This window comes from Dioszegia hungarica (genome assembly GCF_025882075.1).
Source record: "Dioszegia hungarica strain PDD-24b-2 chromosome Unknown MKK02contig_11, whole genome shotgun sequence".
Classification (NCBI taxonomy): domain Eukaryota; kingdom Fungi; phylum Basidiomycota; class Tremellomycetes; order Tremellales; family Bulleribasidiaceae; genus Dioszegia; species Dioszegia hungarica.
Window position 1 is genome coordinate 901,761 of NW_026515771.1, and position 17,050 is coordinate 918,810.

At 58.2% G+C, this 17,050-nt stretch overlaps 7 protein-coding genes across 7 annotated transcripts; 3 read left to right on the forward strand and 4 right to left on the reverse strand.

Annotated features, from left to right (window-relative positions):
- Positions 1-1,610: 1,610 nt before the first annotated feature.
- On the reverse strand, positions 1,611-3,078 carry MKK02DRAFT_16166 (inositol-pentakisphosphate 2-kinase; the record flags this gene model as incomplete). The annotated part of the gene is made up of 3 exons (XM_053085587.1): positions 1,611-2,074; positions 2,125-2,428; positions 2,476-3,078. Coding segments are annotated over 3 exons (1,371 nt in total), but the record flags the coding sequence as incomplete, so codon positions are not given.
- A 2,692-nt stretch (positions 3,079-5,770) lies between these two features.
- MKK02DRAFT_37799 (uncharacterized protein) lies at positions 5,771-8,738 on the reverse strand (the record flags this gene model as incomplete). Its single annotated transcript, XM_053089792.1, has 6 exons — positions 5,771-5,902; positions 5,949-6,338; positions 6,385-7,062; positions 7,098-7,573; positions 7,619-7,801; positions 7,844-8,738. 6 exons carry the CDS (start codon positions 8,736-8,738, stop codon positions 5,771-5,773), a joined length of 2,754 nt encoding a protein of 917 aa, XP_052944700.1.
- A 278-nt stretch (positions 8,739-9,016) lies between these two features.
- Positions 9,017-9,751, forward strand: MKK02DRAFT_13553 (Snf7 family; the record flags this gene model as incomplete). Its single annotated transcript, XM_053085531.1, has 6 exons — positions 9,017-9,048; positions 9,122-9,164; positions 9,215-9,277; positions 9,325-9,434; positions 9,469-9,616; positions 9,674-9,751. Coding segments are annotated over 6 exons (474 nt in total), but the record flags the coding sequence as incomplete, so codon positions are not given.
- A 364-nt stretch (positions 9,752-10,115) lies between these two features.
- On the reverse strand, positions 10,116-11,140 carry MKK02DRAFT_37801 (uncharacterized protein; the record flags this gene model as incomplete). Its single annotated transcript, XM_053089793.1, has 2 exons — positions 10,116-10,917; positions 10,968-11,140. 2 exons carry the CDS (start codon positions 11,138-11,140, stop codon positions 10,116-10,118), a joined length of 975 nt encoding a protein of 324 aa, XP_052944702.1.
- Positions 11,141-11,333: 193 nt separating this feature from the next.
- On the forward strand, positions 11,334-12,483 carry MKK02DRAFT_37802 (uncharacterized protein; the record flags this gene model as incomplete). Its single annotated transcript, XM_053089794.1, has 7 exons — positions 11,334-11,369; positions 11,424-11,497; positions 11,566-11,655; positions 11,709-12,011; positions 12,062-12,183; positions 12,243-12,279; positions 12,360-12,483. 7 exons carry the CDS (start codon positions 11,334-11,336, stop codon positions 12,481-12,483), a joined length of 786 nt encoding a protein of 261 aa, XP_052944703.1.
- A 277-nt stretch (positions 12,484-12,760) lies between these two features.
- MKK02DRAFT_28045 (uncharacterized protein) lies at positions 12,761-13,783 on the forward strand (the record flags this gene model as incomplete). Its single annotated transcript, XM_053087473.1, has 5 exons — positions 12,761-12,919; positions 12,978-13,156; positions 13,179-13,504; positions 13,568-13,709; positions 13,759-13,783. The coding sequence occupies 5 exons, from the start codon at positions 12,761-12,763 to the stop codon at positions 13,781-13,783; spliced, it is 831 nt and encodes a 276-aa protein (XP_052944704.1).
- Positions 13,784-14,059: 276 nt separating this feature from the next.
- Positions 14,060-16,897, reverse strand: MKK02DRAFT_28046 (uncharacterized protein; the record flags this gene model as incomplete). Its single annotated transcript, XM_053087474.1, has 12 exons — positions 14,060-14,176; positions 14,223-14,252; positions 14,301-14,445; positions 14,492-14,551; positions 14,605-14,691; positions 14,735-15,304; positions 15,348-15,462; positions 15,502-15,549; positions 15,590-15,688; positions 15,731-15,858; positions 15,893-15,954; positions 15,989-16,897. 12 exons carry the CDS (start codon positions 16,895-16,897, stop codon positions 14,060-14,062), a joined length of 2,370 nt encoding a protein of 789 aa, XP_052944705.1.
- Between the last annotated feature and the right edge of the window lie 153 nt (positions 16,898-17,050).

Below are 17,050 nucleotides of genomic sequence, written 5' to 3' on the forward strand. Positions count from 1 at the left end.
TCACAGTCCCCATAATCTCCTCCATGCCCGAATGACCTTGCCTGCCGCGAGACTCCAGACCGTCCACCAGCTCTCCCCGAGCCCTCCTACCCCAACCGCGCATCCGCCTAGGTAGCAACATCCCCTTCCCTCTTCTCCGCCCCAGCTTGGTCAGCCAAACTCGGCCCTACCGGTGCTACAGGGCTACCCGACAGACCAGACACATTACGACGCCTTTCTGGACGAGCCGGCGTGGTCGTCTGCGTGCTCGTCGTCGAGACCGTGCGGCTCCGAGGTGACTCGCTGGCTGTGGGCGACCGAGGAACATTGACAGGCATGCCGAGCGCGAAGGGCGCGAGGACCGGCTTCCTCGTGTGCGGGGTGTCTTCATCTTCGGCCTGGATCGCGGACCGGGCGGGCGGAGTGGCCGGAAGAGGACGGGGTATACCGGTACGGATGGGGTCAGAGGGGGGCAAGCTCCTGGGCGTAGGTACGCCGACCGACGGGTTGGAACTGATAGGTGTCCGAGCCACGTCGTGGTCGCCAAAGAACCTGGGCGTCCGGGGCGGCGTTGTCAGCCCTAATACAGCCTCCTCCCCCTTGTCTGTCATATTCACCTCATGGCCCTCCGGCAGACCCTTGGACGCGCCCGAGATAGGCGACGTCTGCTCCACGGCAGGACGCGGCCCAAATGTCGGCGAAGACAGCCCAATCTCCTCCCCCTCGGACCCGACTTCTTCCGTGATCGATGACCCGCTGTACGTCTCCGCCGTCTCCAGGCTCTCCCTCGATAGCGCCGGGGACGGCGACGGCGCCAAAGACCGCTGGAATCGCGCATCTCCAACGGAATCGGCGACGGACTCCACGTCTTCGATGAGCGAATCTGTACGTTCCAGTGCGAGTGACTCGGCCGAGAGAGCCGTGGAGGGAAGAGCGAGCGAGTGGTCCGTCATATCGGGACTGATGAGGCCGACAGTCTGCTCTGCAACCGAAGGGATGAGTGTAGACGACCCCTGCATCGGAGTATCGCCGTCTGCAAAGGGGTCGGCGGTATGAGGACTGACAGTCCGCCCATTTTCCGCCAGAACCTCTCGGACTGGCGGCTCCCGCCTCGTTGGATGGGAGGGGACAGTCGGGAAGTTGAATGCGCCCGGCACCAACGGGGTGGAGAGGGCCGAGCTATACGCAGAGCCTGCGCCTGGGACATCCTTCTCCTCGACTTCGTGATTGGGGACCACCGGGACATCCCGGTTGGAGGAGACCTCTGGTTCCTTTGTCTGCAATACCTCCTCGAGGTCCTCACCCGCGTTGACCGAGTTCAGCTGGTTCGTGGCCGCAGATTTGGGGAGATGCGGATCTGCGCCGAGGTTCGGCGCTGGTACCGTTGGGGCGATGGCTGCATCCCCGAGCATCGAACCGGTGTTCAAGCCCGGCGTGGCAGCTGGGACGTCCGGTATGCCCGGAAAGCCGCCGGGAACTGAGCGTTCGGTACCGATAGCGGGCGTAGGAACGGGTGGAATAGACATCCACGCTGGTCGAGCGGATATTGCGTCTGACGTCTTCTCCTCATCTCCAGGACTGGCCTGCACCTGAGATGCGGCCGCGTCCAAGGGACCTGCTTTCGCTTCCGCCCCTTTCGTCTCCGCCCAATGCTTCCAGATCTTCTCATCCAGCTCTGCCCAGTGACGCATTTTCAGCGGCTTCAAGTCCAGGTCCAGTAGCTTCACTGTAGACCCCTCATCCTCGATCGTCCACCCTTCTTCCGAGCCAGGCGCGAGAACCGCACGGACGATGATGGAGCAATCCTTGAAGATGGCGGAGAGGGAGTAGGCGATGATGCGTTCTCGGAGCGTCCAGCTGTCCGAGGCTGATCCGGCATCAGGGTCGGCGAGGTACTTGGTGGTGAAAGCGATGAGCTCGTCGGGCCGGATATCGGGGACGGTGGACTCGTCGAATAGCTCAGTGTCCGGATGGGCGGAGCGGTATCGCGCGACGATGTCCGAGATGTCGGTTGGATCGAGGCTGGCTTGTAGTTTCCGGAGGATGGGTAGCGCATCGGACTTGCGTAGGAGAGGGATGAGGATAGGCGCAGTGACTTCAAGCAGAGACCCTTGCGTGTCGGCCTTTGATCATCAGCTCTTTGACGCTGCAGAAGTGCTGGTCGCGAGAGCTGACTCACCTCGTCTGGATGTACAATGTTCCCATCGACAAACACCCTGAAGCTGTTTGCTTGCCCGCCAGTCTCCCTCCAGATACCCCAGAGTCCAGCCAGAGCGTGGCTGATCCGCCCCTCATCGCCAGAGAACAGGTCGAGAGGGTCGTAAGAACCCTCCCCGGTGGATTTGCCGCGGTAGTGTTGATGAAGGGTGTAGCGGCCGATCTGGGATTTGATGGCTGCGGCCTCGGGAGGAGAGATGAAGGATGCGGAAGGCAAGAAGCCCCATTTCGGCTGCAGAGTAAGCTAAGGGTCCTCGTAGCCAGAAGAAGGAAGCTTACCTTGATCTCGACCGCTAAGACTCGCTTCCCCGCTGAGCCGCCCGGAACCATCCGCAGGTTCTCCATCATGCTCACCCTCGGACTATCGCCGATCTCCTTGATCAAGCCACCCGCCTTCTTCCTCTCTTCCGCGCGAGACCCCTCCGCGCGACCCAGCAGCTCCCGCAGCCATTCTCCGTCCATCTCAACCGCGCCCGCTTCCACGAGTAAAGTCGACGGTAGTACTCGCGGAAGCAGCTGGTGCCGCCAGACGGCCGAGCTTTCTTCGAGCGGGTCATCCCGATGCGTGCTGATCTTGCGGATCCGGAGCAGCTTGCCGATATATTTGGGCGAGGTACCGGTGTAGACAAAGACGACATGGGCTCCGCCTTCCGCGCCATATGCCCAGTCCGAGGAGGAGGTATCGCTGGATGGTCCAGAAACCGGCACGACGGCCGTGGCAGTGACCGGCTCAGGATTTGGTACAGCTGCTACCTCGGTCTCCTTCGGTGCTGGTGTCTCCTCGGCGAGAGGCGGACTTCCCGGGGCATCTAGAGGCGGCACAGCCTTCCTCGACTTCTTCTCCGCCGTACCAGACACCGAGCTGGGCGACTTTGACACCATCTGCCCCAGCTCATTCACCGCCACACTACTCGCGAGAGCACCCTCTCCCGCTCCCTTCTTGTATATGGTATCCCCCTCCGGGAGGAAGTCCGACCCTTTGTCGTCCTTATTGAGCGACCGGGACGACCCAAAGATGGTCGACCGGAACCCCGGACGTGAGGTGGACCGCTTGAAGCCGAATGACCCGAACCGGAAGGTAGACTCCCCGCTGGGGGAGGAGGACCGTGGTGGCGTGGCGCCATTGGCCAGGAGTGGTCGGGGTGTGGGAGTGGTTGGAGGAGGAGGAGTGGGTGCGCGGTACTCGACAGTAATGAGGAGTCGCTCAATCGCGTCATTACTGGAGTGAGGGATGAATGGGGATTTCAGGCGGAGGAGGACGTAAGTTGGCCAGTTGGCCGATGTAGAGGGGTCGAGCAGGCCTTCTTCGCTGAAGGCGGTGAACATGTCGTCCGTTTCGGCAACTGCCTCTTTTACGATGGAGTATGCAGCCGCGGGGGTAAAGGTAGCTTTGCGGCTGGGCGAAGCGGTCGGAGTCGCTAGAGCCGACTTGCCATTGGCCCGCGGGGTTGTCGAGCCCTTGATGGCCGAGGAGAAGGTCCCCAGCGATGGCGAGGGTGATAGAGCGAGGTCCAATGTCTTCTCCCCGTCCTGCCCGAAGCCGGACTTGGTAAAGTCGTCCCAAGTCGACGAGCTCTCCGGGAGTCGCAGACGGCTAGCAGAGGCCTGCCGAGGTAGTGCGAAGGGAGAATGGCTCTCTGCGAGCCGGCCGACCTCCTCCGCGAGGGAGTCGAGCAGCTTTGCGTTGCTCGGCACGCGGGACAGAGCGAGCATCTCCGGTCGACCGCCTTCGAAGGTACTACTGTGCTGAGAGACAGATGGCCGCTTTCGGTCGGCGACAGACTTTCCGGATCCGCCTGAACAAGAGAGGAAGCTGGACGAGTGATCATCGACGAGAGCTTCCGAGGATTCTTCCAGCGAAGCCAGTAGTTCACTCCAGCTCGGCGCAGAGTCTTCGGCGGCTACTCTGGCCGACAGAGCGGCGTGGAGGATGTCTGCGGGCTTGAGTGGTGACTTGAATAGATGCTGGTCGGTCTGCAGGCTGAGGTGCAGCGTCCGACGTGTGAAGGAGGAAGGAGGAGGGCTTGGGAGGGTTTCGGCCGAGTACTCGGACGGGCCAAATGGGTATTTGTCGACCAGGGCCATAAGGCGTGTGGGTAAAGTATGTGTGGTAGACTGATATCTATCCTTGTCAGCTCTTGGATTCCATTTCTTCGTCATTCATGACTCAGATGAGCCAGCTTACCTGATCCAAGCGAGAAACAGGTGTTCTACTCTCCGCGCTGCCAGTCTCCAGCTCGCATACATCTCCTGCCAGCCCGCATCTGTCCCGATGTTTGGCTGCATGATCCACCATCCCAGCAACAGAGACAGCTTGCCGCCCAGACCCGACCGGTCTTCCGCGTGCGAGGTCAATGCCGCCCAAACATCGAAGATCTCGTGCAAGAGCTGGGAGACTTTTGGGCCGAGGTGGGGAATGAGGATGAGGGAATATGCGTCGGCGGGATAGGAGGCGGCGTGCTCGGCCTGGACGAACTTGATGTACGTCTCGAAGGAGATGAGGGGGGCGGACGAGGAGGATGAAGGGAGGGATGGCAGGCGACGGAGTGCCCATTTCAGGGCGGCAGCGACCGCTTGTGGTGAACACGATTTGGTGGCGTCTGTAAGACGTTCCGACCATATTGTGGAGGGTGACTCGGTGGATGATGAAGGATAATGGGACGATATTGAGGGGAAATCGGACAGCTTGCCGGGTTGAGTGACGATGAGGAGGAGGGCACAGAGAGCATGATGTTGGTCGTCATGGGCGGGCGTTGCGCTTTCGAGGATGCTAGTAGGATTGGCTAGTGACATCAGCGAGTGTACTTTAGGCAACGTTGCTGACTTCTGCTTACCAGTATCCTTCAGAGCGCCCCCGAGCAGCTTCCATGCCTTCGCAACCTCTTCCGCGCTCAAAGTTGCATTATCCAGCTTCCCCTGTTCCTCCTCTTTGAGGGATGGCATTCTCCCCACATTATCCAACCCTAGCCCAGACTGCCCTTCGCTCCCTGCTTCAGCTTGAGCCTCTGCGAACCCCAGATTTGGCAGCTCCCACTCCTTCTTGGCATCCACGCTATTCCGCTTCTTCCTCCCGATATCTGCGCTATTCCGGCGCTGTATCGCATCAAATGGAGTCGCCGAGCTACGCCTCTTCATAGATAGAAAGCGAGATGGCGCATCAGGTCGAGAGGTTGGGCTGGACGCTCGGGCCTTTGTCGACGTCGGCGGGGAAGTTGAGCCGGGCGATCCGGCTGTGGGCTTTTTGGCCCGCTTCTTTGAGCCGAACAGGGAGGAGAGGATCGACATTGCTACTGGCGAGTCCCCACGGTCTGCGGGTGCGATCTCAAGAGCAATATGATATGTGTGAGGGAGCTATAGCTGCAGAAGGTTGGAGGGGCATTTGACTTTGAGGCCATCCCATAGCGGCTAGATCCGTGCGTAGAGTGTCCGCATTGCGTAATTCCCACGGCGGCAAAGATGAAACACCTGTCAATGGAGGAATGTGGCGATCAGCGGTTTCATGTGCAGAGGGACAGCAGTGGAGATGGCAACTGCGATGCAAAGACCCGGAAGAGATGCTACAAAGATATGTATACTACGCTGTGATCTTGGCATTCAGTCTCCGAAGCTCCTGCGGTGTGAAGTGAAGGATGACCGCTAGGACCTGAACGAGCTGTCTCCGCATCAGGGGGTTTTCGAGGAATTGGAGAATGACGTTTCGGAGATACTGTTGGTTGAGCGAACGTCCTGACTGGTACAACCGATCCACCCACCTCGAGATTGACTTCTTCCTCATCGTTACCCTTCACAGCCCCGTTCTGGCCATTTGGCGCAGACACCGGTCCGGCACCTTTCGCACCCGTTTCGGCAGCGGGAGCGCCCTTCTCGCCAGGAGTGATTGGAGTGGCTTCTCCGCTCCTTGCCGCCGGTGAAGGAGTGGCCGCTCCGCTCGGCCCAGCAGCCGCAGAAGCAGACCAGTACCCCACCCCCGGATTCCGCGACCGTTCCATAAGCTGAACGCTGGACTGGACTTTGCGCATTTCCTCTCGGAGCGTCTTGTTGGCGGTTCGAAGATTCTGGACGAGCTGTTTCTGCTCTTCGAGCTGGGAGCTGTATGTTTGTAGCTGAAGCTTAATTTGCGATAGCTCATCTTTGGCCATTTTCTGTGTGATCAGCCCATCCCGGCTTCACCAAAGGATTCGGACTCACTTCTCCTTCCTGAGCGGTAGCAACGTCCTCCTTGGCCTCTTCTAGCCTCGCCACCATCCCCCTCAACTCCTTCTCCACCTTTTGCCTTTTATTCACCTCGGCTGCCGTATTGCCTCTCTCGATCTCCACCCTTTGTTCCACCTCGGCCATCTCGCCCGCCTTCTCCTGTACCGCCCTCTTTAGCTTCTCCAGCTCAAACACCCTTTCTTGCAACTTTTGCCCAAACTCCTCCTCTTGCTCATTTCGCTCCTTCTCTAGAGACCGGACCCTGAACCGCAGGTCTGACAGCTTGGCCTCCGCCCTAGCCTCCGCCTCGGCGAGCAATCGCTGCACTTCCGACGCCGAAGTCCCACTGCCCGAATTCTGGCGGGACGGACTCGGGCTCGGACTGGAGTTGAAGCGATCTCCCGCGTCGAGATACTGCGGTCGACCTCGATCTGGTATCCTCGGCGTATCCTCGAGCAGAGTGATTCGCTCATTCGCCTCTCGAAGCTGAAAGTCGAGCTCTTTGGTCCGATTCGCGAGAGTCTCGGACTCTGCTCGCGCCGATTCTGCCTCGGCCTGCCGGGCTTGGATGGTGTGGAATTGCTCGTCCTTGGTGGCGCTAAGTTCTCGAACGATAGCTTCGAGCCCATTCACCATGGTCGTCTTTGCCGTGATATCCTTGGCGTGCGCTGCCTGCTCTCTCAGCTCCAGCTCCCCAGACTACTCACCTTGGTCGTAATCATTTCCAACTCCCACGCGCCCTTCTTCTCCTTCATCTCCCTCTCCGCCCTCTCTTTTGCGCTTTGCAACTCCCTCTCAAATCCTTGCCTCAACCTATTTACCTCCCGGTCCCGCTCCGCCTTGACCCTCTCCACCTCTTCCATCGCCCTGCTCCGCTCTGCTCGCTCTTCTGCTCGGTCCCGCTCCACCTCCTCCTTGTCCTTTTCAGCCTTGACGAGTTTTAGCCGCACAGTCTTCAGTAGCGAGATTGCCTTGGTCCGCTTTTCCTCTTCCTCCTTGACCTGCGTCTGTGCTTTGGAGAGGTCCATCCGGAGCTGGGGGATCGCGGCAAGGTCGGGTGCTCGAGTAGCTAGGTTAGACTCGGCCGTCGAGAGCTGGGTGCGAAGCTTGGAGACGAGGTCGGTCTGGGATGATGATTCGAGACGATGCGTATCCCGCAGCTCTTCCATGCGAGAGTCTTGCACTGTGGGTTTAGCTCAATCCAGCTGTTTTCGCCGCCCAGACTCACGGTCGAGCTTGGCTTGTAATCGCTTCATCTCATCCGCCATGATCCCCACTTTCCCTGTAACATTTCGGACCCAGTCCTCGAGCGCTTGTGGGTCGGACAAGCCGCCTTCGAGTGGTGTGAGGTCGCGCAGAATCTTGTCCGCCGCCAGAATCTGAGTTTGGAGCTGACTCGTATCGCCCAGACCTACAAGGTCAGAATGGTCAGAAGGGCCGAAAAGGGACTCACTAGGTTGTCGAACTGCAGAGCTCCTATCGCTGTCACCGGTCGCCGAGAGTCCTAGCCCGAGCCCTTCCGGCTCTCTCTCCACCTCCGGAGTCGCCCCTTCTACCCCTAGAACCGGGACCGGCTGATCCGCTGACGCCTCCATTATGGGTGATGCGCCCAGAGGATCCGCATAGCGTGGGGTGGGGGGAAGGAGCGGAGTCGTGCTGGTGGTAGGGGAAGGAGGCAGGGGGTACGAAGCCGGATCTTCCGGATTTGGAGGTGGTAGTGATATCGCAGCCTGCCTAGGGCTGAGTCGAAGATGGCTAGGACCGGGTGATCGAGCGCGGAGCGGCGTCGCCGACACGGACGATGGGTCGGACGACGTCCCGATCTGAAAGGAACCAGCTTGGAGTAGCCGATTCGGCGCTGGCGAGGTGGACCGGGAGGATGGTCCCGCCTGGGGTTGGGGTTGAGGTATTTCCTGCAGCTCCTTCTCCTTCCCCTCTCCCGCTGTACCCAGCTGCGGCGACGCCGAGGGCGAGATAGCTGGCCTTTGACCGTCCAAAGATGTCCGGGAAAAGTTGAAGCCGCCTCGGAGACCCCGTAGACCGCTCAGCGCGCCTTCGGCCAGATGGCCCGGACTGAACGCGGCGCGAGTGGGACTGGCGGCAGCCTCCCCGCTGTCCAGGATTGGGGTGCGCGGCTCGCCCGCTAACTGAGGGGACGCTGGGAGTGGTACATCTCGAGCGGTAGTCGCGAGCTGGGCAGAGGAGGTCGAGGGGGAGGCCGCGCCTTGTTGTTGCTGCTGCTGCTGTGCTGCGAGCCCGGCTTGCGCGCGGGCTTGGAGGGAAGTCCCGGTCGCTTCCAGCTGATTGACCGCGGCTTTCAGGCGGTCGCTGAGGGAGACGTTGAACATGGTCCTCCCCCTCTGCGCTATGCGTGAGCTAGGAGTCCTAGCTAGATATAGGTAGAGGTATGCAAGGAGAAGCAAGGCAGTCAGCCTGCGCACAGCGGAGAGCGGATGGCTTGGCGCTTCCGTCGGAAAGGATGGCAGCATGATGTCCGAAGCGCCGAAGGGTTGTTGACACTATCTCTTCACCTTCAATCGATGCTGATAGCACCCGAGAGACACGCAGCACCATGGGCTTCCTCAAGAACGCAATGATATCGGTAGGGCTTGCCCAGCCAGGTCCGAAAATCACGGCTCATGATCGAGCTATCCTGGAGTGGGTCACCTTTCTGACGAGTTTGTGGTGTCGATGGGCTGCGGCGGCGAAGGATATGAGCTGATGAGTACAGCTTGAAGGTGCAGAGAGATAAGATGAAGCAATATCAGAAGCGTGTAAGCTATCTTGCAGACCTGTCAAGCGAACTACCGTTAACGAGACATAGTTGCAGAGCGTGCTGGACCGGGAACAGGAGATCGCCAGGGAGTCTCTAAAGAAGGGCGACAAGGTGTGTGATGGACCTGCCCATACTGCGCTCGTATGCTGACGGACCAGACGCGAGCTCTCCGTGCTCTCAGACAACGGAAGTATCAAGAGCAGCTCCTGGTCAAGACGGACGGACAACTACAGACCTTGCAAGAACTGGCAAGTCTTCCTGGACGGCTGTGCGGGACTCCTGGCTGATATTGCACAGGTTAGCTCGATCGAGTTCACGCAGATTCAGGCGACAGTGATGAAGGGGCTAGAGATGGGGAATGAGGTGCTCACGCAGCTGCATAAGGAGATGTCGCTGGAGAAGGTGGAGCGGTTGATGGACCAGACGAAGGAGGGCGTGGCTTATCAGCGGGTAAGTACAGCGAGCTCAGGTGCTATTGACAAAGGATATGAAGCTGACCTTGTGTAGGAGATAGACGAAGCACTCATGTCGACTATGTCGCCGGAAGAAGAGGAGGCAGTACAGGCCGAGCTGGAGGCATTGGAGCGAGAAGCTATGGTTCGTCTTGCCTCCCTCCGCATCGGTAGCGAGGTCATGTCTGACTGTCGCAGCCTGCTATACCCAGCGTCCCAGAGGCCACGCCCGTCAGTCTACCAGATGCGCCACTGGAAGAGCCGGTCGAGTCCGTGCCTGCCGTGGAGGAAGAAGGTGAGTATTCTGGAACCGAGACCTGTGCCATGCTGAACTGTAGCATCGCGTACGAAGGTCAAGGAGGAGCGAGTTGCGATGGCAGCTTGAGCGCTCCGAGATCATATCAAGCATCATTACTTGTACACTATAAACTACGAGAGTCTACGTTGTACATCAGGGATTCTCAGAGCAGATGGCCTCGTACGATCTTGCTCTTCGACTATATGCCTTCCTCGTCGTCCTTCCTTGCCCAGTCCTCCTTGAGCCGCTCCAACACCCTCTCGTTCCGCCTCACTACCGCCTCACCTCCCCACACCTCCTCCGCAAACGTCCAATCCCGCTTCCTCCTGACTCTTCGCCCCTTCCGCTCCGCCTCTGTCCGCCTCTGCCGATTCAGCCCAGCTGTCGGATCATGCGCAAACCCCTGGAACCTGCTCGGTCCCGCCGTACCGCCTGTCCCCGCCACCCCAGACCCTGGCCGTAGAGCAAAGAACGCCTCCATATCCTCCTCTTTATCCCTTCGTTTTCGCTTGGATCCCTCTCCCGCCAAGGGCTGCGCATTACGAGCCTTCGTCGGCGTCCCCATATCCACATCCTCCACTTCTTCCCTCTCCTCTTCTTCCTCGACCTCCCCTGCGTCGGCTGCTTCCCAGCCCGGCGTCCCCGGGGCTGCCTCGGCCCGTCTCCGAGGAGTCACGCTCTGCTTTAGCGGACTCCCCTTCGTCGGCGTATGCTTCCGCAGACTCGATATGTCTACGCCGCTGGTGTATTTGTACTTCTTCTTGGGGGTCGAGAAGGGCGATGGGAGGTTTGGCAACACGCCGGTTCCCGCTGAGGTGGAGGACGATGCAGCAGCATTGGAAGCGCGGGTAGAGGTACGGCGGGATGGAGAGGGCGCAAGATCGTCCGCTGTCTGAGAGCTGAGGAGGGTGCGAGCTAGTCTAAGGGCAGATCTGAAGTGTGCGGGGGAGACGGAGGATGCCTTCTGAGCGGTCTTCTCGACGAGGTCTTTGCTGTGTACTCTACACTTGTCAGCTTCTTATCCTGACATAGTAGCAGAATGATAGCTCACTTCTCGCATGCGATCAATGCACTGACACCGACCAGAGCAGCCCTTTCTTCAGCTTTCAGGTCATTCCCCTTCCCCGGTCCAGTGAGGTTGCGCAGCGTCGAGAGCACCGTGTGTGCGACGCTCAGCGCCGGATGATTCGACAAAGGAAAGAATGGGGCGAGCTCGGAGGACATGTCGCAGCTCGGCTGGTACAATGTCAAGGGAGAGTGAACGCGACCGAGACCCGGACGCGATTTTGGTGAGGAATGTGGAGTTGGCAAGCCACTCGAGCTTCGGCCGCAAGACCTTCTTATAGATTGTTGACTCTGAGCTCCTCATTGACACCACCGGATCCGCACTTCTCGGAACGGACTGAGATAGCCCGATATGTCTGAACGCGCCCGTATAGATAAGGCTACCGCGGTGAGCGGCCGCAAAGCTGACTCTTCATACGGAGGCCCTCGGCTGATCTTCCAGGCTACGATGTCCGAGCTCGCTCCTGGCTTCCCTCGACAGATTGGTCCTGCTTCAGATACTTCAAAGCATGACATGTGAGTGTTGTTCTCCGCTTGTCCCGTCTGGTCAGGATAGCCCGAGAGAGTCAGGGCTGATCGGGCAGTATAGAGCTACAGCTCCGGCCAACTTCACATCTCGGTCAAACCGCCAGAGACACTCTGTACACGCTGTGGGACCATAACATTAGGCCCCTGTACGTCTGCACAGACCAGGCCCAGACATGAGCAGACCGAGCTGACCTCGTAGCGCCAAAGGTACGGAGTTCGACGTGCCCGAGGCGGACAAGCGAGAAGAGTTGTTCGATGCGACCACTCGGTTCCTCTTACTTCTACGAAAGCGCTCAGCAGCGGCTGTCTCAGTCGACGAGGCAAATACATCACCGCATCTTGGGCCAGAGAACAATACAGCAGCTGCAGGTACAGACGAGCAGGCGAAGCCAAAGAAGAAAAAACGGAAGAAGGTGGATAAGCTGGACTTTGGACCGGATGAGCTGGTAGGGTACTGCTCCTTCCGCTTCGATGTGGAAGAAGATGCGGAAGTCATCTACTGGTGAGTAGCTCTCCTGCATGGTAGGCTGAGAGTGGGCGCTGATAGGGCAGTTATGAGCTGCAGCTCGCCATATCTGGCCAGCGGAGAGGGTTTGGTCGGATCTTGATTGCGGAGATGGAGCGGATAGGGCGGGAAAGAGGGATGGAGAAGGCCATGCTGACGTGTATATCTGGTATGCAGCTCATCTTGGCTGATGTGTGATGAGAGAGAGAGGAGTGCTGACCCAGCTAGCCAATGTTCCAGCTAAGGCGTTCTATGCGAAAATGGGGTACGTCCAGCTGATTCCTAGACCCCCCAAGTTCTGTGGTCAGATAGGGCTTCGATCCGACAAGAACCTGACAAAGCCAGGTATGACCTCGATGAGTATGACCTAACAAGAATAACCTCGCCAACAAAGGCGTCAAAATGGGCAACGACATCGACCAAGGTCGGATACTACATCCTCACCAAACATCTCCAAACTCCCATTTGATCACAGAGCGCGAGGCGGTATATCGGCCGAGGGAGCCTGCGCATGGCCCATAGGCTCGAGAGCGGTGCTAGAAGGGCACGCTGACATGTGCCGGCGGGTCGTGGGCAGCGGAAGGACAGGGAAGGATCGGAAGGGGTCGGCGCACACAACCTGTGTGCATCGGAAAATTTCGCTCGACCTCTCAAATACCTTCCTCGACCTCTCCAATGCCTTCTCATCTTCTCGCCCCCAATTGCTCATACGATGCTAGTCAACATATCACCACCTCTCCTCCAACATGCCCGTCCGACCCCTCCGCCCGAAACAGCTCGTCGAGGGGCTACTCGTCCCGCTCGTGACCAAAAGACTGAAGGAGAGCTTTGATCGTAATTTGATCATCAAGATGCCTCAATTTGAGGAACCAGTGGCGGTGCAGGGGCAGGCCAGATGGGTTATGGTGAGCATCCCGCCTTGATGAAGGGGAAGAAGGCATGAAGACAACTGCTGACCGCTAGACGCGATGTTGCCAATGCGCCAACCTGTATCTCGTCGAGGATGGGGTGATCGAGGCGACGTATACCGACCCTGACGAGGGCGGGATGGAGTTGCAGCTTTGGAAGTTCGGGCTGTTTCCTTTGAGACCGATTGAGGATGGGGAGCGCCTTCGATGGCATGTCGGCAGGGAGGATATCCAGTCAGTCACATCTCTGAGGTAGATGGTATCCCGGCGGACGTGATCATGACGGAAGTGATGATGGAGCCGAGATAATGCAGCGGCTGATCTACCGCAGACGCGACATACACCTCGACTCCGAGACTCGAGCGCGGATCGAGCTCGATCCAGAGCTGAAGACTCCTCGGCATGACTGCTACCGGGATTTCATAGCCGAGCATACCTTTGCGACCGGCGTCAGGCTCTTGCGTCCGCTCGTGCATGGCTCTGGTCCAGCGCCGGAGGGGTCGAGAAAGCTGAAGTCTGGGGACGCTAGGGTCATGCTCATCAGTGGGAAGCGATACATTTTGGATCAAGGCGGATGCAAGAGTCAGTATTAAGAGCTGCTCGAGAAGTTGAGGTGGGCTGATATTGGGCAGACACGCTGTCAAGCTTGTGCCAACGTCAAGATATGCCCGGACTCCCTTCATCGATATCCGAATAGCATCCAGCTCGAGCTCATCACGACTAGGCGGGTGGAGAAGGGAGAGGCAATTAAGTGGTGGGCATCAGATGGCTGTGGGGATCAGGATGTGTGAGTCTACGTATAGTGGATAAGAGACGGGGAAGCAGCTGATCTGTAGGTGTTATCATCATAGAGCTTTCTAGTGCCCTCAAGCACGACTCGAATACCGCATCCCATGACCCAGTGTTTAGCAGATCCTGGTTTGGGTTCGGTGTAGCAGCGTATAAATATGCCAACCTATTTATCCGAAGTGTATCTCAAGTAGGTATTGTCTAGGTCCGGCCGTTTAGAGTAGGTTGATGACAGATATGATATCGACCATGCATACAGATCTCGAATCCCAGAATAAGTTGTCCCATGTCATCCCCTTGCGATGCGATTGATAGATGCCCACGTTTAGGATGCCCCGCCCCGGTTCTTCAGGCACCGTCCTCCTCTGGCTCTGGGAAGTCTTTGTACTCGTCGAAAGCTTTATGAGCATGGATGTCTGCCTCGGATCCCAGCGATACATCGGCGGGATCTATGTAATGGAAGTCCTGCTCTGTGAGCTATACCCCTGTGTTGGGCGGGGGCAAGACTTACCATATCCACTCCTTCGTCCGCTGCCAACCTCTATGTCGGTGATCAGCTTCGCTCAGTGAGCCTCCAGAATAAACTTACAGCGTATTCGAGAAAGAGGCGCATCATGTACGCCTGCAGATCTTCTATCCGGAACATGCGCTGAACGAAGCATTTGCCGTTCCGCGCGAGAGCTTTTGCTGTCTCGTCAAAGCCGAGATCGGGGTGGTGGGGTGTGCCTCGGAAGCTGCGGTGTCAGCCTTTTACTATTTCAGACTGGCTGGCCCACTTACAAAGCAAGGATATCAAACATGTCCGAAAAGTCCAGCTTGGCGGGGACGTACATGAACCATCTACGAGGTCAGTCCATAGCCGAGTCACAACAAGGATGGTCGTAGAGACTGACGGGATAAGATGCGGCTGGAACCATTCTGTAAAGATCCCGACCTTGATGACGAGCGAGTTGGTACTCATAAGCCTCCTGAAGCGGCCACTAACGATCAGCTGTGACCGAAAGGCCTAGCATACTGGCTCACCTCCATCCGTTTCCATCAATATCTAGCAAGAATTTGTGGCGATTCAGGATTTCTGCCCGCTGCCTCGGTGCCCAATTAATTTCGTTACTGATATTGTCAGCTATGCTGGATGTAAGCGGGCATGGGACTTGCTTCATCTCATCGCAGGTCCCATCTTCCTCGCTACACTGGATAGGTCCTCCAGCCAGCTTGGCATCGACAAAGAAATTAGTCGCCACCTTGGTCTTGACCTGCTCCCGCTTGTACGCCAGACCCGGCTCCATCTGCACCTGCCGTCTCTCCCGCTCTCCGTCCTCCTCTGCCTCGTCCACCGTGTCCTCGATCTCGGATCCGTCGTCTGACTGTCCCAGATCAGGCATGATGTAGCTAACGCCATCTAATGTCCGATTGTTGGCCCAGTGGTGCAGCCTGATACGGTGAGAATCTCGCCAGGGGAGATCTTGGTTCATCATCGAGATACCGGTCGGGCTCCCTCGCCAGGCGAGTTTGGAGGAGCGCTTGTCTTCCCAGCGGAGATCTCGCCCGGGCGGATCGAAAAATTGGTCGAGCGGGGTAATAAGGATATCGGAGCTGTGTGATCAGCACAAGCGCTGCCTGGAGAGGAGCCACCTACTTGATGGAGGTCTTGGCCAAGCTGAAGAGCGGGAGGAGTTGGGTATGGGGTCGAGGATGAGAGTACTGGTCGTGCGCTTCGATGGTCAGGCCATGCAGGGGTACGAGGTACGGATCTAAGTAATTAGCTTGGACAGTCCAATAGGTCAACTCACTCTGACAGAGATCACCGGCTTCAAGGGGGTCGTAGATCAACGAGTGGCCTAGAACTTTCAGTCCGAGCGGTATACCTCACGGACTCACCCTCTGTCATGTCTGCGTCCGTCCGGAAATGACTGTCAGGAGGGCAGCTCCTTGATAGCTTGACCACAGCGTCGTCCGTTTCTTGCAGATGGGCAGTGTCTGCTCAGTCAGCCGAGTCCTGCCTAACATAAAACACCTCACGTTCTCCTCGCAGACCAAGCTCGACCAACGATCCTCTTCGAGCCCAAGACAGGTAGATCTGCGGTTGGTCGAAGATCGAGAAGGTGGCTTTCATATCGGGCAGATCCTGAGCGAATGCAGCGATCAGCCTGGGCATCAGTACTACGAGCATAACGGACTCACGATGCCGCATCCTGAGCGCGAGGCCACGTCCCGCCCCATTTCAAACCGCCTTTATCCCTGATCTGCTCGTTAGCTCCCTGCAGTGCCGCTACTCACCCTCACATCGACCCTTCCGTTCTTGACGATCAGTGTGAACGTCTCTTTCATCTCCTCCACCATCCGCATCCGCCTCTTCATCTCCTCCTTGGGCAGCGCAAAGAACGGCGCCAAGTCGAGGTTGATCCGATCGTACTCGTCCGGCAGGATAAGATTGAACTCCTTGACCTTCTCCCACCAGATATCGAACCCTTTTGGCGGCTTCCGGCTATATCTCCGCTCATACTCCCTCACTGCTTCCCCCAGACTCTGACTCTGCCGGCTGAGCAGCTCCTCCCACCGCTTCTCGCCGAGAGACAGGAGGAGAGGGATTGGATGAGGTGATCCCGGGGCGTCCGAGATGAGGAGATGACCCGTGTGTGAGAATTGATGATGGTGGGACCGAGCGGTATGATTAAGCGTCGAGGGGTGGACGAGGTCAAAGTCGTATTGGTCTGCTACTTTTCGGCGGAGTCGCTTGAGGTCCCGATGATACGCCTCGACGGGACTGACGAATCGGCAAGGCCCGCGCTCCTCTGGATCGCGATACAGGTTTCCGAGGTGAAGCTTACCGTCACGTAGCGACCCGATACCTCCGTTGTTGACAAAGACCCTCTTTGCTGCCATTCCCACGCATCCCAATAGAAGCAGATAGATCACGACCCGCCTGACGGACCACTCCCGCTTCCCTCCCTTGAGCTTCTTCTCTGACTCATCATCATCGTTGAGGGAGTAGAGCGTCTCCTCCTTGTGCGAAGCGAGAAGACGACGAGACGCGTTGCGCGTGGGAGACTCCGGGTAGTCCTGATAGGAGGCAGCGAGGTTCAGGAGCGGAGGTAAGTCCAGACTCGAGCGTTGAGGAGAAAAGTTCGGCGTGGACCCTCGTCGGAAAGGCACACGACGAGCGGCATCGCTGGGAGATGACTCCATGGCCCGTGGCACCGAGCTCCTCACGCCACGACTCGATCGGCGGAGAAGAAGTGGGATGTGCGGATGATTGAAGGCGGATAATCCAGAAGAGTGATGATATCAGCAGGCACGGTCAGGGTTTAAGACATGTGCCTGGGTAACGTAACGGATCTC